The sequence below is a fragment of the Myripristis murdjan genome, chromosome 3 (genome assembly GCF_902150065.1).
Source record: "Myripristis murdjan chromosome 3, fMyrMur1.1, whole genome shotgun sequence".
Classification (NCBI taxonomy): Eukaryota; Metazoa; Chordata; class Actinopteri; order Holocentriformes; family Holocentridae; genus Myripristis; species Myripristis murdjan.
The window spans coordinates 41,145,620-41,167,518 of record NC_043982.1 but is presented as its reverse complement, the minus strand read 5'-3'; the positions used below and the strand labels follow the sequence as shown (position 1 = coordinate 41,167,518).

The window sequence follows — 21,899 nt, the reverse complement described above, 5'->3', positions numbered from 1 at the left end:
AACTCAAAACCAGCCCCAAACCCGCCCAACCGGGTATAGAGTGGTAAAGTCCCGCCCCTTCCGGTGGGACCTTTCGGAGCGAAAAAAAAATGAATGGTGTTCAATGGACAGAAAATAATTATTTTCTGGTCCCCCCGTCGTTACGCCATGGATTACACAAATGGTGTTTATAGGCTTAAATAACAAATTTTCATGTCAAGAGTTTGACCGTTTATTGCGCCATTGTTCAGTTAAATGCTGTTGAGAAAACACAATTAGAAAGACTACATACTGTGTCGCGTATGTGACGTCACGTCATCGCCGTTTCCCTCCATCCAGATTCAAGTCAAGATGCCGGTGTGTTTTGTTCCCTATTGTCCGCGTCTCCGAGGGCTGACGGAGCGCCGGGCCGGGCGGGAGGGCAAGCGGACCCCGCCGCCGGGCGGAAAAACTCGGAACCTCAGAAACTCAGCGCGGAGCAGAGAAATCGCCATGTCTGTTGCAGGCTTCCAGTGCGGGTGGTGACGTATATCATTCGCACCGAGAGCAGCGAAGAGTTGTAGTTCACAAAGCGGGCTCACACAAAACCTAACATTATTAATATTCTTCGCACTAAATTGTAGTCTTCTTTGTGTGAAAAATTATCTTTAAATATCACTAACAACATATGTGAAATCCATGGCACAATTCAAACGGGACCAGAAAATAATTTTTATCTACCCATTGGATCGTATTCATAATTTTTTGCTTTTGAGGACCCATGTACCGGAAGTGGGTGGACGGGACTTCACCACTCTATAAAAACGGCCCAAAAATCAGCCCAATACCAAAACTAAAAATATGCCCATAAAAATCCATATATGGTGCTTTTAAAGTCCACCAGCATTGCTATAATTGCAAAATGCACTATAATATCTATAAAATAACATCATAAACATTAGAGGCAATTTCCCAGGCAAAGGCAATTGAAAATCATTTCAGCTCACCTGTTAAACTGCTGGCTGTCTCCAACATAAAAAAGAACGGGAAAAAACTCCATGAACTTGAACTATTTACAGCGCTGTCCAGTTTCTTTTTAGACATGTTGAGATCCCTCGCCCTGGTCCCTGTCATACAGAACTGTATTGAACAAGGCCAGCATCTCTCTGGTGGGCTCAAACTCGTGGCAGCAGATTTCATTAGTCATTCAAAATATGAATCTTTATTCATAGGCATTATTCATCATCTGTATGCCCAAGCCCAACCTGCGGACAAAATTTGTAGAGTTCATTTGCAAAAACAGATAAAAGCCATTCTTAAAATGTATACACCTTTTTCACTGATACTGCTTGGAGTACACACACACATATACATACACACACACACACACAAAGCATGATTTAAGATAATAAACATTATGCTAGGCAAAATAAACATATAAAAAATAGAAATAAATATAAAGTAAATTTTAATAAAATTCAAAAAAGTTTAAAAAGTTTTAATAAATTGAAATGGAGATATCTGTTTTTGCAAATGAACTCTTCATTTGTTACCCACGGCAACACTTAAAAAGTAGCCCAATTTGGCGGAAAAAACGCGGACTTGGCAACCCTGAACATGATGCTTTTTTTTTTTTTTTTTTGGACGTGGAACTGAAGCGGAATCTTTGTGAGCGCCCCCGCCTGGTCGGAGGCGGGGAGTCGCAAATTCCCTCAATCTGCTACAACAGTGCAAAGCAGAAGAGATAGAGAGAAAAAAAATGGCGGACCTCAGGAAAATCTGTCCTGAGTCTTCGCCCTATCGTGTCAGCAGCATCTCACGGAAAACATCTGCCCAGGGGAAGCTGTTCATCCTCCTCTGCGTCCTTCTAGTGGAGTCCGGAGGAGCTACTACCCACTGGGTTGTCACGGAAGACGGAAAAATACAACAACAAGTACGATATCTATCCAGCTCACTGACCTGCTAGCGTTAGCTCGCTGGCTAACGCGAAGCTAACATTTAGCTAAGGGTAACGCTAACGGGGATAAAACGCCGCTGCTAAATTGCTCGTGGACGTCGTTTTTGGCTAACGAGCCCAAATGTAAACATGTCAGCATGAGAGGCATCACATGTGTTTTGAACGTAATAATAGCCCAAGGGTATGTTGTGTTAGTTGGGCTAGTTAGCTGGGTTAGCTGTTAGCGGCTAACCACCTAACACACTGACGCTAATTGGGGTGTTTGAGGTCAAGATGACCAAAATATTTGCGTCCAAATTAGAGATCTGTCAGGACAAAAAGTTTGCCAGTGCCGGCAGTCAGGAGTCTGTTTTATTCTCATTGAAAGAGTGAGTGCGCCTGTGTTCTCTGTGGAGTTCTCAGTGTCTTATTTTGAAAGCACATCTGGGACTGCATGTGGATGGACAGTGTCAGCACTTTCTGTGGATGACATGATCCAATAAAACTATGATAAACTGAAACCAGAGCTGAACAATATATCGTTATCACAGAGTTATCTGGATGTGAACATGTGTCATATTAATATCTCAAAAGGATATCAGATTTAGGGTTAGCTTAACAGTGTTATCTGTTCTGATAGAAAAAATACCACTAAAATAAATAAAACTACTGCATTTTCTACATGCAGTTGCTGTTTTTATGCTGTTTTTTTTTTTTTTTTTTTTTTTTAAAGAATGTTTAATTTCCACTGTTGTTACAATTAAAATACTGTTGAGGCATTGTGTCAAAGCACTGATTGCAGCAAAATGTTTGATTTTATATTTTTAAGATTTATTTTAATGCAGCCATAGGCTGTGATTGATCCATTCTGATCTCTCTCTCTCTCTCTCTCTCTGTATATATATATATATATATATATATATATATATATATATATATATATATATATATACATATATACACATACATATTTTTTGGGGGGTGGATGACTGCATTTTCAATGTCCATTTGGTATTATTATGCTGTTTTTTGAGGAATGCTCAATTTTCACTGTTGCTACACTTCAAGTTTCAAATGTGTGTGAACCCATAGTCATATAGATAGATAGATAGATAGATAGATAGATAGATAGATAGATAGATATACTTTATTGATCCCAACCAGGGAAATTCTGGAATTTGAATTTGAATATTGAATATATTGTTTTGCTATGGTGATACTTGGCATAAATGTTGAGGTACGAAATTTTGTTCATATTTTGCTGCCCTAATTGAAATGTGCCTAGATGTAACTAGGTGTTTGAATCATTGCACTTTGTCATCTGTGTTGACATGGGATGGTTTTTATGTGGATTTGCTGTGCTGTACTGTCTGACTGACTTAAAATAACACTGATTTTACAGGTTGACTCTCCTCTGAATCTCAAGCACCCACATGATGTTGTGATCTTCATGAGACAGGAGACTCGAGTTAACTACCTCAAGAAGCTGGAGGTCTGTCTGTTATTCTGTCAGTTTCGCATGGTTGATTGACACTGAAAGTCACGTTTCTTGCTTCAGTTATCAGTTTATATTAAACAGTGACACATGCACCTCAATTCTAAGGAAAAAAATACACACGTTCATGCATTTTTCACGTGTACTCTCTAAAAACAAACAAAAAACATTCCTCACATTCTGCCTCTTTTGTAACCAACTGTGTCATGTGTTATTGCCGTGCAGAAGCAGCTGGTGGCACAGAAGATCCACATTGAGGAGAATGAGGACAGGGACACAGGGCTGGAGCAGAGACACTATAAAGAGGACTCTGACTGTGTCATGGCTAAGGTGCCTCTGGGAGACCTGGACCTGTATGATGGCACTTACATCTCCTTGGAGAGCAAGAACATCAGGTCAGCAGAAAAAACACATAAGCATCCCTCAAGTAGAAATGTCATACTTAAACTTTCGTCAACTAGTGTGTTTTTTACAGTCTGTTGCTCATAATGTGACCACGAAGGCGCTGAGTACCCCCACAAGTGCACCCTGTGTGTCCAAGTTTCTGGGAATGTGATGTTGACGTCATTTACCATGCAGATCAGGGCTCCAGACCAACCAGTACATGATTTAGTTACAGCTTAGACTGGATGCACCACAGAGCTGATGCACCAGTTTCAACATCAGGTCTGTTTTCTCTGTGTGCCACGGAGGAATTTCACAAGAAAACACACTGAAAATACATTATCAATGGTCAAATTTGCATCCCATGTTTGTCAAGTCTTTTGATTTTCTTGCCCCTCTCCTGCTGTTCCTTGGGGTTTCATTTCCCCGTATAATCTACACCCTAATTTTCATGATATTTCAGAATCTGCCTATCCACTATATTTGTTAGAAATAGCATCACAGTATCTTAATGGTCAACCAAAATACTTTAGAAACTACAGTCTGCATGGTTTCCTGACATTGGCAGGTCTCTTCTTCCATCTAAACTGACAACACATTGTTTTCTCTCAGAGGCAAAAGCACTTCATGCCTCGAGCTAACTGGAATCATGCTCAATTGATTGACTTGAGAACCAGTTTAAAAACAGCACTTCAGATTTTAAGTAAATGCTGTCAGATGATTTGAGCGTGTCCAGACTGAGAAGGGAAGCTCCATGCTGTCCCATGCAGTTAGCATCAGCCAGGCTATGTTCTTACAGGGAATGCAATTAAAAATGTTTAGCATTTTTAGTCTCTTTTGTCATTAAACATGTTGCATTTACCAGCTTAATGTACTGAAACAACATTGCATTTTAATGTTCTGTTTTGTTGCTGATATCATTGTTTATTAAGTTGAAATGCTTTTGATTTCAGCCCTGAAGAATATTTGGATGCACGGTCACCTCTGCCTCCAGATCTAGAGAGGCCCGACTGTGCCAAAGTATTTGAGCTACCATATAGTATCCACGCCTTCCAGCATCTCAGGGTGAGTACAGTCCAGAATTTACCTCCTCCTTGACAAAGTCTTTAGCCAGCACAGGGCCGTCTGGACAGGCAGGGGAAATAGCAATAAATGCAGAAGATTTTTTTTTTATTACCGTCATGGTGAAAATCTTCCACAGACATGTCTGTTACAGTTCTTTAATGCATTCATTATCTTCTCTCTCTGTGCACATATACACAGCCGGAATATAACACACTCATGCTCCTGATCGCTCTTGAACCGTACACTGACTCCTCTCTCTCTCCTGTCTGGTCCAGGGTGTGCAGGAGAGGGCGAACCTTACCTCCCCGCTTCTTTCAAAGGAGGATCCCATCTTCAGCTCTCTGTCTCATAAGTTAGGCCGCAGCATCGACGAGGTGGGCCATCGTATCCATCAAGGTTTACTGAGGGTAAGGCCTTTCTCCATCATGTTGCCTCACTGGACCAGTCCTAATGGGTAGAAACTTGTTTTATCCTCGGTAATATCATAGAATTTGGGTTCAAAAACACAAAATTCTTCAGAGATATGAAGGAAACGGGTGTAGAAATGGTAAAGCATGAAAAAAAATCAAAATGCATCAAAATGCCTCTAGTTGACACATGGATATTTTAGGCTACTCTCTGATTTATTAATTTAAATCAATCAAATATATAGCATACATAATTGCCATTTACCTACCAGAGGAAATTTGGCCTGCGTATCTTTGAAATCTCTGTTCTAATGTCTACTCTTTTTATTGTCTGTTGGAGATCAGTAAAGTTTTATTGACTTGAATCCCTGAAGCAGAAAAAATAAACAGAGTTTGGGGAAAAAATAGCATTTCACAGGGGGCCTACAACGTAATCCACCATGGCACCAGGTTTTTACTCTTTTGCTGTGTGCTTCGTAAAACATAGTCTCTCGGTGAGATTGGAAAGTGTTTGTAAAGTGTGTGTGTGTGTGTGTATGTGTTTGCTCTAGAACTCATCATCCTGGGTGCTGTATAACTTGGCATCCTTCTATTGGCGCATGAAGAACGAGCCGAGGAAGTCTGTGGACTGTGTGGTGCGTGCCCTGCATTTCTCCCCAAGGTACTGTTAGGGCTGCTCGTTAGCCCCGCTGCACCAGCATACTCTTCTGTGTGAGGCTGCACCTGCACGTTCTCATGCTGTGTGTGTGTGTGTGTGTGTGTGTGTTTGTGTGTGTCATACGTCTCTTACAGGCAGCACAAGGATGTAGCCCTGGTCAACATGGCCAACATCCTGCACCGCGCCCACTTCTCGGCTGACGCTGCCATACTAGCCCACGCAGCCCTGGACCTTACCTCAGACCTTTTCACCAGCCACTACACACTCGGCAACATTTACGCTGTGAGTGAAAGACTTTGAGAGTTTGCTCTGTGCTTGTCGAGCCTTGTGCATCTACAGCTCTCTCTTTTTTACGGAGTGGTTAACCAAACAAATATATGTTACAGTTATTTCTTTGTTGAAAGGTTTAAAATGCAAATTATAATTGGAATGAATGGTGACACATGCCTTAGGTTTTGAGCAACCTACCTTTTGGCATGTTGGTTTAAAGATCAAACAGTGTGCACATTGTAAATACCTCTACACTGGAAAGCTGTGGCATGCTGCAGCCTCTGGTTTAAGACTCGCTGGGCGGCCCTTTGTGATGCAGCAGGATAATGATCCAACGGATAAATTTAACATCTGTCACAGCTACTTGAAGAAGGAAGAAAACAAAGGGAGGTTAAAGTTAGTGGTGGCATGGCCGGCACAATAACCTGACCATAATGAGTTGATTTGGGATGAATCTGATAAGAAAGGTCAAGTGCAGATCATTTGTGGTTCACTGCAGCAAATAAACACCTGAGTCTTTATTCATCAGTGCCCAGAGTTTGTTCAGCTGTAACAACTGCTAAATGTGACTATTTGGACAAGTTTATGATTTTGGCTGTTTTTGATTACATAGGTGGTGTTTGTCAGCAATTTAGTATTTTTTTCCCCTGACTATATTTACAGTGTACACCTTTTGTTTTGCCGGTGGCACTAATAGTGCTTACACTGGCACTGTTCAAAAACAATCGACTGACTGGTGCACTTTGAGTTACTCATCTTGAACAAGCATTGGATCAGGACTCGCTCCCTCCAGACATCCAGTCCTTCCAAATCCACAGAAGGTTTTGTTTGAGTTTCAGCTGTTCTCATGTTACTGTTTGCATTTCCTATCAGTGTGGTGCATTGACACAGACGCTGTCCCCAGCTGAGTCTGCTGCTTGATAGCAGTTGTCTGTAATTTGGAAGCTGAGATGACGGTTAGTTGTTGTTATTGATCTCGTGAAAATGTTCAGTGTGAACCCTGTTCTGTCAGCGAAGATGGCTGCTGTTCTGATGAGTGGAGTCAGTTGATTTATTAAGCAAATGTTTGATATTTTTATTTGATAAATGGCTAGAATGATTAATTACATATCAAAATTTCAGTTATTTTACACTGATATGATGCAGAAACATGCCAGTTCACTTGGGAACATTTGTTATTATTTCTGGCATATGAAAAAAGTAAGATTTTGGAATTTCATCAACTGTCTTGTTTATTTTGGATATTTTCAATTTCTATCACTTGCTCTTCAAACGACTGTGAGCATTTGATACTTTTGAGATCACATATAGTCTGATTTCGGGAAATTATGTTTATGGTTGGATTTCTGTTGAAATGCAAGAATGCCAGTCTTTTCAGTCAGCTTAAAATAAAAGCTTATGAATCGTGTTTGATAATGTTGCAGCTTACTATTGAAAGAAGCATGAAAGTAGACGTATCCCTCAAAGCTAGATATGTCAGAACGGCGCAAAGTGGACAAATAGATAGTGGTGTCAAATTATCGCGTTAATTGAGATTAATTAATTACAGTCATATTTAGCGCGTTATGTTTTTTAATCGAGTTAATCTAATTTTTAATCACTAACTTTACTTTTTGTGTTTGGGCTTGTTTAGCATAAGCTGATAGGCTCCTATTGTCAGGCCCGACCTGTACATCGGGAGATTTCCCGAAGCGCCGGCCTGTCACTGGCCCAGTGGCCTGCCCGTCTTTTTTTTTTTTTTTTTTTTTTTTTTTTTTTTTAAACAGGTCGCCGGGCAGGCCAATCAGCTGTCGGTCCGGTCCGGCTGGCCTCACCAGTCTGATCTATTTTTTTTTTTTTTTTTTTTTAAGTCAGAGAGACAGGCCAGGCCAATCAGAGGCCAGCAACCTGTGAAGAGGTCAAGACATGATTGGTTTGTTTTGATTAACACCCGCCCCAACAGTCCGAGTCCGTTGTAAACAGGCAGCGCATGTTGAGGAGGGGGTGTCGCGACTCGTGTGTGTGTGTCTGACTGTGGAGGAGAGGAGAGGAGGTGGAAGAAAAGGTTACGTGATCGAAGTTAATACATTACCGTATTCATCCGAATATAAGACAATATTTTTTCCATTGAAAATGCCCTGAAAAAACGCCCTCGTCTGATATTGGGGGTCTAAGCAAATACACATGTATTGTGCATATGTAAACCAGTAGGTAGGCTCGCCTGATGCCGCGATTACCGGCGAATGGCCGCATTGCGCAGTCATTGCAGCCGCATATGAACAAAAATTGATATGGCAGGTAGGCTATGTGTGCGCCGCTCACCTGTCAGATCCGGCAAAGATTTTGTTTTGTTTGTTTGTTTGATTTTTTTTTCCAGATTTTGTCCATATAATTTTTTTTTTTTTTTTTTTCCCAAAAAAGGGTCTTGAAAAAGAGGGGTCGTCCCCCCGACCCGCATCGGACTGATCTGCTACAATAATGTAATGAATTTAAAGGGAAATACCTCAAGTTGAGGGCTTTTCTCAGCAATTTTAGGTGAGATTAAAAAAGAGATTAATTAGATCAATTAATTACAGATCATAATTAATTAATCTCTCAATTTTTTTAATCTCTTGACACCACTACAAATAGATGCTGTCAGTCTTTGAGGCAGCCCTGCTCTCTCAGCTGTCCACCTGTCTCGAGCCAGCCGTGTAAATCTGAGTGTTAGTAAGAATAGTGTGACTAATTAAAAGTTGCTGAAGCAAAATAAAAGAGAGCCCAATATTCATTTGAATATTTCCCAGCTCAAGACAGGAATGTTATGGTCATGAACTGGAGCGGTGTGTTGCTGCTGAAGCGTAAGGAGGGAGATGTGCAGAGACACTGCTCGCTGTTTCATTAACGCTGTTTTTTGGTATCTCATCTTCTCTGAAGTTTCAGGACTCTCTTAATGTAATCCAGCTGGCTTTTTTTTTTGCTGACTTCATCCAGGACACAGTTTTCATGACTGAAAGAATTTCACCAGTCAAAGTCATAAATAACAAGCCTTTGCATACTTACATACTTGTACATGAACTTGTTTTAGTTACCAGCGTTTGTTTTACGTATTTACCTTGTGCTCCGTGCCTCGTGCTGCTCCTTGTTTACTTAGACAATGGATTGTGTCTGCATGAAACAAATCGGTGTGTAACCTCTCATCTGTCCCTGCTCTGAGTGTCTCTTCTTGTCCTCCTGGTCTGGTCAGATGCTTGGGGAATACAACCACTCGGTGTTGTGCTATGAGCAGGCACTGCAGGCCCAGCCCGGCTTCGAGCAGGCCCTGAGGAGGAAGCACGCCGTGCTCTGTCAGCAAAAACTGGAGCAGCGCCTTGAAGCCCAGCACAGGTAAGAGTTACACTTTTCAACACACACACACACACACACACACACACACACACACACACACACACACACACAAACACACACACACACACTTTCAGTATGTTAGTTGCATCCCCTGAATTGCCTCAACTTGTTACTTTTTATGTTAACTTTGCTCTTAAAGTGTTGTATACCTTGCCCCTGGTGAAGCATTGTGTAAACTGTGTTTTAGAAAAATGCTGTGTAAATAACAATTTAATAATTATAATTATTACTCTTATTTTTAATAGTATTACTGTCTTATGTGGTCTGACGCCTGGTCTGTTTATCTTACGGGATATTTTTACCTCTGCCAACAGAGTTGGACAGTGATTTTGCTTCTGCCCTCTTCAGTTTATTTGTTTGTCAGCAGGATATTAAGCAAAATCCACTCATAAGTTATGAGTGGATTTGAAACTTTGTATGAGGGTTAGTCATGGGGCAAGGAGGAGCTGATTAATTTTTACAGTGATTGGCCAAAGCGGGTTGTGGCATTGGGCATGTTTAACTTTTGGTGAATATGCATACATACTATGTGGAACTGGCATATCTTGACTGGCATGTGCATTTTAAATAATTTAACTGGTAATGTGCTACTTTATTGATCCTTGTGGGGAAATTCCTCTTTCACTTCTGCTCCTCCACACATTTCATGGAAAGATTCAGAACAGCTGGTAGGGATTTAGCATTTTGCCCAAGGATGCTTCAGCAGCTCAGATGTTTGTAGGCATAAATGCTTGAATCCGGTTTGTCTGGCTGAAGGATGACCCGGACTTCCTTTAGTGTCTCGTTGCCCATTTTACAAACTGACTTCTCCCCCTTTTACCACCCTCTCCCTCCCTCTGTCTTCCTCCCGTTCCCCACATTTGTAGATCTCTGCAGCGGACACTGAATGAGCTGAAGGAGTACCAGAAGCAACACGACCACTACCTGCACCAGCAGGAGGCACTGGACAAACACAAGCTGCTGCAGGAGGAGCAGATCCTGCGCAACATTATCCATGAGACCCAGATGGCCAAGGAGGCCCAGCTGGGTGAGATGCCAGAACAGCAGCAGCAGCAGCAGCCAGGCTGAGGCAAAAAGCCTTTAGAACAGTTGTAACAAACAGAGAGAGTGCATGCAGTCTTGCAAGTTAGTTTACTCCACTTAATTTAGTCTACTTTTTGGATTTCATATTTATATACCTAACAGAAGTCCTTTGGATGGTGTAGGGAAGAGTATTTCTGCTGTACTTTCAGTCAGGGTGTTTACATTCACTTTAGTAATTGGGTGATTCGCCACAAATGCCACTTACCCAGTTTCTAGACTGCCATGTAAATCAGACACCAGGTTTCCATAACCAGACTAGGGGCCTAAGAGAAACAGCTACATTTCTGATTAAGAAATCTGAATACTGGGCCATGTAAACTCTTACTCAGAGCATATGCAGGAAAAGAGAGCGGATAAGGATCCTGACACAGCAAACCTAATAAACACACTGTACAATGCTGGAGAAAATACAAATTTCACTGTGTTCAGCAGGATCATTTTAGAAGGTTGATTAACTGCTAAATGTTGATTAACTACAGAGCGATATAAAACTAATGCTGCTGCTCTCAGAGCTGTTCAGTCCTGTGGAGCGGAGAGGCAAAGCTCGCTGACCGATGCTCTCCAGCCGCTTTGCATGCAGCAGCACCACGTTTGGACTGTTCCCCACACTGTAAACTGGCTTTCTTTGCATAATCAGATTTCCTGCCATAACCTGGTTACTCAAAATAATCAGATTTCTTTTCTGCATGTAAACTTAGTTATTATGTCCCCTCCTAGAAAAAAAATACAGTTAATTTTGGAGAGAAGTCTTGCAAGATTGAATAAGCTTGACAGGATTACTGTGGTTATGTCTGTGCCTTTTGAATTGTCCTCCTAGTATTGCAGAGAATGGCTTAGTGACGTGACGTATGCATTAACCTAGTGAAGAATAGATGTGAACCATAAGGCATAAGCAGTAAGGGCTGAGAGATGTGGCATGTTTATGTGTGAAGCGTCATTTGAAAAAAAAAAAAAAGGAAATAAAAGCTCACACTTGATCTGCGTCTCACGCTCAAGTGCTCTTCATCGGGTCCGTTTCAAGGTGTTGTTGCTCATTACTTTCATTCTCAGTTGTTTGAAAACACAAACTGGATCATTAACGCAGCTTTTACTCAGATGCACATCGTAACACACACATTTTGCTGCCCACACATGGTAAGGTTGCAGCTGAAAAGAGTGTCCGTGTGTGTGTGCCTCAGGGAACCATCAGATGTGTCGCCTGGGCCAGCAGCAGCGCAACCTCTTCTGTCCCTTCGACCTCCCTGTGCGCTATCACCGTGGCGATCTGTTTGAGCATGTCCACTACGTCCAGGTGAGTCACTGAGACATCATTAATAGTTTATTAGAGTGAATATTTACCTGGTGGGTGATGATGAATAATACACAACAGACCACTGTAAGGTAAATGTTGGAGGAGCAAGAACAAACTTTTAAACTGTAGAAACACTGATAACAAATGTTTGATGTTTTTTTTTTTTTTTTCATATTCATCTTTTATAGATTAGTATTTCTTTGCAGTGTTTCATTGTTGAGTGACCAAAACACATTTCAGTATCTTTTTTTTTTTTTTTTTTTTAAAGACGATTAATATTGTGGATGATTGCAAAACTTTGCTCCTCTTAGTCAGAGAGGACAGACGCTTTATCTGAATGTCCTGATCAGTGGCGATTCATCAGAGGGGTAAAGCTGTTGTGTAAATGATTTGTAAAACCTGAAATCAGTGATCTCAACTGGGATTGCACTAGAGATGCACCTGTCCACTTTTTGCAGTTCTGATCCGATTCCGATGCCTGAATTTGGATATCTACCGGTACCGATAGCTCTTTTTTCTTGAATATTATTATCTCCGCCAGGCAGCCTGCTGTAGGCAGAGGTATTGTTTTCACTCCTGTGCGTGCCTGCGTAAGTGCGTGCGTGCGTGCGTGTGCGAGTGTGCGTGCTTGCGTGCGTGCGTGTGCGAGTGTGCGTGCGTGCGTCTTCAGCTGTTCTCAGAAACTACTGGGCCTATCAGCCTAATTTTTTGTGCAGAGTTATCCCTGTATTTTTTGAGTCCCTGCTCTTTCTTTAGAGTAAGATGAAAGATAGAAACTTTCACTTGGGGTAAGGGCTGGGTATGAAATTGAATAAATCAGTTAATTAAGTTTCTGTTTTAAATTGATGCAAAAAAAAACCAAAAAAAAAAAAAAACATCTGAATTATAAAATTGACATTTTGTCATATAACATTATAATAGCTGCTGAGCGCTCTGTGAAATAAGCCCACAATTCACTCATGTACACAGAACTTGCATGTCCAGGAAATCATGTGTGAATCACCAGTCCGATGTTCATGCCCACACAGTTAGTAGTGCTAGTTGGTAAAAAAACAAGAAAAATTTAGATGAAAATCGATATTGCGATTTTCACAATATGCTATTAAGACAAACTTCCTGCCAAGTTTTATTTTATTTTAGAAGTGTACACATGTTTATTGTGTGACGTTTCGGTCCTTTGACCTTCCTCAGACAGGAAGGAAGTCTGAGGAAGGTCAAAGGACCGAAACGTCACACAGTGAACATTTTTTGCAAGTTATTCAGTGTGCGGGATTCCTCCTCCTTTAACACTAGAGTCGGGACCCACCGCTCCCAGTCCGACGCACCTGGAAAAAACGGATGTGCGGAGACACCTCTCCAAGAAGTGTACACATAAAAAAAGCTTAATGTAGTCAGACACTGCTCGGTCCTTTGCAGCTTTTGGAGACAGTGCACCACAGTGTGGGTGCTGATGCAAACACTGAAAGCTTACTGATGCTGTCAGACTTTCTGCCGGCAGTGAACAGAACCTGCCGCTTGTCCTCCAGGCTTCAGTTGACATTTGCAGGTTGTGAAAAAGAGTCAAAAAAGCGATGCCCTTAACCAGGGTGGTATTTTAGGCAAGCTGTGGTCTCTGTCCTCTTGACAGTTTATCAGATATAAACTCTCCTTCCTCTCTTTCATCCGTCTCTGTATAGTTTGGGGAGGAGGTGTCAGTGGCGTCCAGTGTGGCCCTGGTGTCTGACCGCAGCTCCAACCAGACAGCGGCCAGCCCGCAGCTCCACCCCTCTGTGTCTGGAGACCAGGACCCGGCCGCCGCCCTCTGGGGCAACCGAAAGGATCACATACAGGCAAGACACAACTACCTCTGTTTGTTTGTTTGTTTTTTCCCAACTGTGTACATGCATGCTTGTATGTAATATTATTAAGCAGAAATTGTCAATTAAATGTCAGGAGCAATGGGAGGTGGACATTTGGAAAAAAACCCAAATTAAGAAATTATGTTCAGTTTAAAGAGAAGTACGTCACTGAACCATATGTTGCATCTAATTTGAAGAAAGGTCAAAGGTCACTCTGTGCCCAATTGAGAGCTGGCGTCTTGCCTCTGGCAGTTGAGGTGGGTCGGTATCAAGGGATACCAGAAGAACAGCGTCTGTGTACTTTATGCGATTTAGGAAATGTAGAGGACGAGTTACACTTTGTTTTTTATTGTCCATTGTATGCCAGCCTAAGAAATGTTTTATTCGAAAAAGTACAAATGAGGAATCCTGATTTGTTTTGGTTGTCCGAATTTAATATGCTAAGATAGCTGTTTGAAGAAGAGGTATTTGCTTTGGGTAAATTTTTGGAGAAAGCGTGGCAGCTGCGGTGGAGACAGCTATACCCGCATGTATGAATTGATTGTATTTATTTACTTTTGTTGGGAGTGTCTTATAAGCCCATGAGGGCTGGGCATTATTGTATGCAGGACGCTTAAATAAAAATTATCTATCTATCTATCTATCTATCTATCTGTATGTATACCTACACTATATTACCAAAAGTATTCGCTCACCCATTCAAATGATCAGAATCAGGTGTCCTAATCACTTGGCCTGGCCACAGGTGTATAAAATCAAGCACTCAGGCATGCAGACTGTGAAACAAGACATTTGTGAAAGAATGGGCCGCTCTCAGGAGCTCAGTGAATTCCAGCGTGGAACTGTCATAGGATGCCACCTGTGCAACAAATCCAGTCGTGAAATTTCCTCGCTCCTAAATATTCCACAGTCAACTGTCAGCTCTATTATAACAAAATGGAAGCGTTTGGGAACAACAGCAACTCAGCCACGAAGTGGTAGGCCACGTAAAGTGACGGAGAGGGGTCAGCGGATGCTGAAGCGCATAGTGCAAAGAGGTCGCCGACTTTCTGCACAGTCAATTGCTACAGAGCTACAAACTTCATGTGACCTTCAGATTAGCCCAAGTACAGTACGCAGAGAGCTTCATGGAATGGGTTTCCATGGCCGAGCAGCTGCAGCCAAGCCACACATCACCAAGTGCAATGCAAAATGTCGGATGCAATGGTGTAAAGCACGCCGCCACTGGCCTCTAGAGCAGTGGAGACGCGTTCTCTGGAGTGATGAATCACGCTTTTCCATCTGGCAATCTGATGGACGAGTCTGGGTTTGGAGGTTGCCAGGAGAACGGTACATTTCAGACTGCATTGTGCCGACTGTGAAATTTGGTGGAGGAGGAATTATGGTGTGGGGTTGTTTTTCAGGAGCTGGGCTTGGCCCCTTAGTTCCAGTGAAAGGAACTTTGAATGCTTCAGGATACCAAAACATTTTGGACAATTCCATGCTCCCAACCTTGTGGGAACAGTTTAGAGCGGGCCCCTTCCTCTTCCAACATGACTGTGCACCAGTGCACAAAGCAAGGTCCATAAAGACATGGATGACAGAGTCTGGTGTGGATGAACTTGACTGGCCTGCACAGAGTCCTGACCTGAACCCGATAGAACACCTTTGGGATGAATTAGAGCGGAGACTGAGAGCCAGGCCTTCTCGACCAACATCAGTGTGTGACCTCACCAATGCGCTTTTGGAAGAATGGTCAAAAATTCCTATAAACACTCTCCTCAACCTTGTGGACAGTCTTCCCAGAAGAGTTGAAGCTGTAATAGCTGCAAAAGGTGGACCGACATCATATTGAACTCTATGGGTTAGGAATGGGATGGCACTTCAGTTCATAGTATGAGTAAAGGCAGGTGAGCGAATACTTTTGGTAATATAGTGTATGTTAGGACTACACAAAGTCATCCTGGGCAGGCGCTGAACCAAGTATTTGTTGTTACAGAGAAAGTGAAGAAGCCGTTTGCACACCTCATTAAAGAATCTAAATGGAGCCCTGCAGTGTGCAAAGTGTCAGGGCAAACGGTTAGCATGACCTGTCTGGAGTCTAGACAGCGCTGTGTAGGGACATGAGCGTTTCACCAGGTACAATGTCCAGAAGTGTTGTGTGTGCTGACATTCACCCAAGAGAAAGCAAAGCAGTGCTCAAATCCCTGTTGGGAGGTATAATCTCATAACTGGGTCTCACTGTTCTTGGTAATGCAAACCAAAAAATGTTCACTGTTTTCAGGATAGTGTTTAGTGTTATTGAATAGAATTATGTTTATGGCAGGTGTTGGCATTAGATTTGATAATATGAACTTTGAAACTTTAACGGACGCATCAAACTGAATATTGCTATTCCATTTTCATTCAGTCGCTCTGGCATACGCTCGGTAACTTGACTGTTAACTTGTATGATTTCTTGTTAGGACATACAGCGGATCCTGTGGCCTCGGAGGACTGACTGTGCTCATGAGTTCCCCAGTGTCCCTCCTGCCCACCTGCTGCCCACTTTCTACCTCCCACCTGAAACACAAGGCCTCAGGTGAGCGCACAGTGCTGGATGGGGACATTTATGCACATAGACAGGAAACCTAGGGAGGCCAGGGCATCAGTCAGAGAGGACTGCTCAATTCATTTCGCAAATAATGTACTTTCTATAAAGTTTGTTAATTGTTGTTTTAGTGTTCTCCTGCCCAGGGACAGGAGATAAAAATGAGCTATTTAACTATTGAGTTGTGCACGGTCCCTGCTAAATTAGAGCTGTAACGGTTCTGAAACCAAGATACAAATCTCCACGGTTTTGAGTCGCGTTTCAGTCCTCTACCTTGCAGTCCGAGATGGAAGATTTTAAGTGAGCCGTGGAGGGCACGGACAATTATTACTGTGACACAAACTTGTGATTCCACTTTGCTAGTTGCAAACTGCAGCAGCGAGGTGGAAGAAGGAAGAGTAACCAGGTGACCAGCGAGAATAGATAGGCTCACCTAGAACAAGGCATAAATTGTGTAAACTTTAGGACCTCTAGCAGCTACAACCAGTGAAGTACGCCAAACACCTTGCGCTCCTTAGTGGGAGTAAATGGAGGCACTTTTGCAGGCAGTGCACAAAGCACCAGGGTACTGCATCTCACCTGAGTGAGCCCACAAGTCAGGACAGAACAGGGACGAGGATCCTAACCGGCTCTGAGCTGGAACCGGGTCACGACTTTCCAAGACCCTGTTCTCACTGAGCTGCAGCCCTGCCCCACACTGCTGTCACTGCTGTTGTTGAGACGTTGAATCGAGTTACATAAATGAAAATGTAATCTTGTGAAATTTAGTTTTTGTTAAGAAACTTGAATAAATACAGTTGTTTAAAGGCGAGTTTTGAAATTGTGTTAACAGCAAGGTAAAGTAGATATTTGAGAGGGCATTATGACATGTTTAACTTCCTAACACTAACCGTGCCCAATACTTCATAATACATAATTGTTATATGGCACCATATGCATTCAGCAGGCTTTGTTTGGAAGAATAATGCTTTTGTATCATTAAAATATACAATAAAAATGTTGATTTTATTATTAACCATCACCCCCACTGCCAGCCCCTACCACCAAAAAAACAAACAAACAAAAAAAAACAAACAAAAACCAAGCTATGAACTGAACCATGGCTCAGAAATTAAGGTCTGAGTTGAACTGTGGGTTTGGAGAATCGTTACACCCCTATGTTAAATTAAGTAATAAATTAAATGAACTGTGTAACCAGGGTACTTATGTTTCGCCTACATTTAAAGTTATTTGAGATGAACAAGCAAAAGAAAACTGCAGCTTGACACCAAAATGAGGAACGCAGACTTGAGAGACAGAGAGAGTGTACCTTTTCCTGCAGAATCATGCTTTAAAATTGACCACATGAAAAAAAAAAACAGGTAAATATGTGGAAGTGTTTTGTTTCTGTGTGTGTGTGTGTGTGTGTGTGTGTGTGTGTGTGTGTGTGTGTGTGTGTGTGTAGTCCAGTGGCGGCTCTCCTCTACGGGAGCAGCGGTCCTCCTCAGACTGTAGCTCTGCCAGACTGTGGTCCTGTGTCCCAGCCTCCTCCGGCCCTCCTGCCCGCCTCGCTGGACTGGCCCCTGGAGGAAAAGGAGCTGCCAGACTCCTTTGCCTCCCAGGTATGTCCATCTGCCTGTTTGTGTGTGTGTGTGTGTGTGTGTGTGTGTGTGTGTGTGTGTGTGTGTGTGTGTGTGTGTGTGTGTGTGTGTGTGTGTGTGTGTGTGTGTGTGTGTGTGTGTGTGTTTCTGAATGACAAGAAGAAGCAGATGGAGATGGGTACCAGTTTGAAGTACCAGCGGAGTGCATGGTCCTAACACTGAAAACTGAAATAAAAATAAAAACTGCACTTTTTCTCAAACAGTAACTGAACTAAAACTGTCTAATCTACTTGTAAAACTAAAATATAAAAAATATGTTTGCAGTGGTTGTTCTTTTGTATATGTGCAGGGTGAAATATAATCAGTATTTTTTAGTGTGCTGAAGGTTAAGTGTGCCACAAGGTGGTGCTGTCTTGTAGACTGACTTCTCAGGCCACCATGAGCAGCTTTTGTTGTCAGGAAAATTGCCAGTGTTGTCATTGACATTTATCCAACTATCAGAAATACCTGGGAGAAATCATCAGTCCTTTTTGGGATTATTTTGAGCTGAATGACCTTAGAGTCTGGTAGTAACTTTCAGCTATGTGTCATCAAACCACACAGTCCCATCTTTTAAGTTAGTTGAGGATGTATTTAGAAATCACACAACAAATAAATTAAAAAATATATGTTTTATTGTTTGTATTACACAATAGCTGCTGTTGCACTATGCAAAATACCATTTGTGAAATTTGAAACAAAAAAAGACCCTTACCAAAAATACAATAAACAAGAACAGAAGTTAAAGTCCCCGTGAAACGACCTCACATGACATCTACTTCCTGTAAAGCACAGGATGTTAAACAGTGACATCATCCTGCATTAACAAGCGTGAATAAAAATTTCAACCAATAGAACCTTCACAAATCTTGAAACATCCTCTCTCATCCATCTATCCCTTCGAATATGTATGAAAGAGAGCGAGGGATAGATGAAGGTGTTAGACGTGTGTGTGACACAGTGCAGAGGCGCGTTGAAACGTAAACACTCGGTTTGTGCTTCCAGGTGCTGCAGGTACGCAGCGGAGGATGGACGCTGGAGCAGATTGGCTCCAGAATAGCTCAAGCTTTGAAACAAGTAGGAGCCATTCATTCCCTTTTATTATTCCTTAATTGATTTTAATGCTTATTTCATTTTTTTTTTTATTACTGTTATTTTTCATTGTATTTTATGTTAATATTTTATTAAGTGTTTGCTTACAGCCTTTTTAATCGTCTGTAAAATGCTTTGTAGCTTGTTTTGAAAAGAGCTATATAAATAACAGTATTATTTTCATTATTTATTTTCCTAGTTCCTAGTAGAGTTCTCATATTCTGCCCGAACCCGACCCGACCCGACCCGACCCGACATTTTCGGGTCGGGTCGGGCCTAAAATTTACGTGAATTGGGCGGGTCGGGTCGGCCTTCGGGTTCTGTGGGGGATTTTTTTTTTTTTTTTTTTTTAAATAAAAAAATAGAATTATGTGTTCTGTTATTGATTATGACGTTTCATTTTTATGTGACTGGTGGAGAGAGTGAGAGACTGGATTGGATTTGGAGGCTAAACTTTCAGTGACAGACAGACAACCAGCTGTGCGAGCGCAGCGCAAACAAGTGAGAGAGAGTTGCAGCAGCATCCCGCTGTGCTGGGCACCGCGCCCACCCGTCAGGTCTGCCGGATCTGACAGGTGAGCTGCCTGATGGTGCCCCGGTGCCGCGGCCGACCGGCTCTGCTAAATAATGGCGAATTTGGCGATTTTTTTTTTTTTTTTCGGGCTTTATCGGGCTGTCGGGCCTAAAGTTCGGCTAATTAGTCGGGTCGGGTCGGGCCTCGGGCTGGCCCAGTCGGCCCCGGGTCGGGTCGGGTCTTAATTTTCAGGCCCGATGAGAACTCTAGTTCCTAGTTCTTCTGTCATTATTTTTACAAAGGTATCCCACAATAACTAACTTGAGTCAAATACTGTTAGAAATCAAATTTTACTCATTGAAAAATTACTCGGCCTCGGATGAGCATTTTGTTTTGCCATGTTGGTAAGCGCAACTTTTATTGGAACGTTGCACACAGTTTTTGTAAACAAGCTGTTTTTGCTTGATACTGACACCAAGGTGAGGTCTACCCACGGCTGGTGAAATGCCTGCAGCTCCAGATGAAGTGAAGCAGTGCTCAGTTTGTTGTCTTACCCAGGAGAGCGACCGTGTTGACCAGATGATGTCTTCACTGTCGCTGTCTGGAATCGCCTGTCTAACCTTAACTGCTCCCAGCTTTAGCTGTCTGACCTCAGGTTAAAGGGATAGTGCTCCTGTTTTGAAAAATGTTATATTCCTTCAGGTAGTCTGAAACACATTTACATCATCAAAAGAGGTCAGCCACATTTCTTACCAGCTGTCTTTTAGCACTCTGGGGAAAGATATTTTTTGTGCTCTGACATGTGTATCTGCATTCATGGAACTAAACAAACGACAGCAAACTCAAGCAGTCTACTTCCCTCTCTCTGCTCCTCTGGCGCCGAGTGATACAGGAAGTGCTGAAGTTACCGGCTCTTTCTGGATGTTGAGAAGAGGAAAAAATACAGATATGAATAAAAATTTGAGCAAAGCTTGCCCGTTTGCAGTCAGTAATCACATGTGCATTTTATTTATTTATTTATTTATTTTAAAACAGCACTGGTGAAGTGGTGTTAAACCCTCTTTGAGCGGATTAAGACAGTTCTTTCAAGAGTGTTAGCTGGGGGGAAGGAGGCTAACAGTTTGTATTTGGGGCATCCAGTCAGTATCCAACATTCAGTAACGATGAGAGGAAGATAGCACCACTTCTGTCCTACATAACAGCTTGAGGGGGGAGTGAAATGACATCAGTTTTTTTCAAAATGGGTGAACTATCCCTGTAAGCTATCCCTTGTAGAGCTAACAGACGTCTGGTTGTGTGTGCAGGCCAACGCCCCCCGCTGGCAGATCCACAACGAGGCAGCTCTATTCTGGCGGGCCAAAGGCAACGGCAGCCGTGCCCTGCAGTGTCTGCGCCAGGCTTTGGGCTCTGCCCCGCCTTCCCACCGCCACCTGGCCCTCAGCAACGCTGCTAACCTGCTGCTACACCATGGCTTGGCCACCCACGCACACACACTGCTGGAGCAAGCGCTGGCACTCAACAGCTCCGAGGTAAACGCACATGTGCACAGGTGCTGCTGGGTTTTACCATCCATACGCCCTATGCCTATCACTGTGCATTAACTCTGAATGTTACGTCCACCTCTCTCTCTCTGAGCGGTGGGTTTTTTAGAACTACACGTTGTTTATGTGCATGGAGGAGCTGGTGATGGTAACCAGGGCGGATTCCCAGTTTTACACAGGTTTTGCTGCCTGGACAGTAACTGGCCTCACTGAACATCACAAACAGCAAAAGTAATGGAACTGTGGATTTAGAAGAAATTTGCATTAATTTTTCTTTGTTCATCCCCTTTTTTTGTCATAAAGCATTTCAACAATTGATAACCTCCTCGTCACTAGTGGTTCTCTGATAGATTGGCCACCGATTTATGGGAGCCAACACAAAACACAGAAGCTTCCTGCTAGTGCTAGTTGTGGCCGTGATGCCTCCGGTTTGGAAATTTTTTGTTGCGTCAGAGAACGCTTCAAAAAAATGCAACTTGCAGCATTCGCTTGCTTTATTTGCACGTTTGATTTTTAGGAACTGTATGAATTTAGATTAAGAGGTCAAGATATGTTATTTCATTATGTCTTACACAACACTTGAGACTGTCACAAATATTAATTTGTACATTGTGGACAAAAGTTCTCTTTTCCCCCCATATGTAGATGTGAAGCTCTGTGTTTTGTTTCATTTTTAGGCCTTGAGTGTTTCTGTGATGTACTTGGCGCTTTGAATTCTTGTTAAGTAAAGAAGAGGCTGCCAGACTGAAAACGTGCCTCTTAACATTTGTCTTTATTGAAGTATATATCTCATAAATGTTGTGCTGTATAATA

General features: G+C 42.4%; 1 protein-coding gene across 2 annotated transcripts in view; it reads left to right on the top strand.

The window, feature by feature from the left end:
• The first annotated feature begins 1,687 nt into the window (after positions 1 to 1,687).
• The window catches only part of ttc17 (tetratricopeptide repeat domain 17), a 38,513-nt gene continuing 18,301 nt past the window's right edge, over positions 1,688 to 21,899 (top strand). For both annotated transcript variants that reach the window (XR_003930173.1, XM_030079379.1), the window contains exons 1-15: positions 1,688 to 1,891; positions 3,297 to 3,386; positions 3,615 to 3,784; positions 4,727 to 4,838; positions 5,114 to 5,245; positions 5,797 to 5,906; positions 6,038 to 6,185; positions 9,379 to 9,518; positions 10,406 to 10,566; positions 11,801 to 11,913; positions 13,590 to 13,742; positions 16,196 to 16,311; positions 17,765 to 17,921; positions 18,945 to 19,016; positions 20,850 to 21,074. Coding sequence is in view for 1 of the 2 variants with exons in the window: in XM_030079379.1 (XP_029935239.1) it covers positions 1,718 to 1,891; positions 3,297 to 3,386; positions 3,615 to 3,784; positions 4,727 to 4,838; positions 5,114 to 5,245; positions 5,797 to 5,906; positions 6,038 to 6,185; positions 9,379 to 9,518; positions 10,406 to 10,566; positions 11,801 to 11,913; positions 13,590 to 13,742; positions 16,196 to 16,311; positions 17,765 to 17,921; positions 18,945 to 19,016; positions 20,850 to 21,074 (2,073 nt within the window). In the remaining variant the exon portion in view is untranslated. The remainder of the gene's footprint in view (positions 1,892 to 3,296; positions 3,387 to 3,614; positions 3,785 to 4,726; positions 4,839 to 5,113; positions 5,246 to 5,796; positions 5,907 to 6,037; positions 6,186 to 9,378; positions 9,519 to 10,405; positions 10,567 to 11,800; positions 11,914 to 13,589; positions 13,743 to 16,195; positions 16,312 to 17,764; positions 17,922 to 18,944; positions 19,017 to 20,849; positions 21,075 to 21,899) is intronic.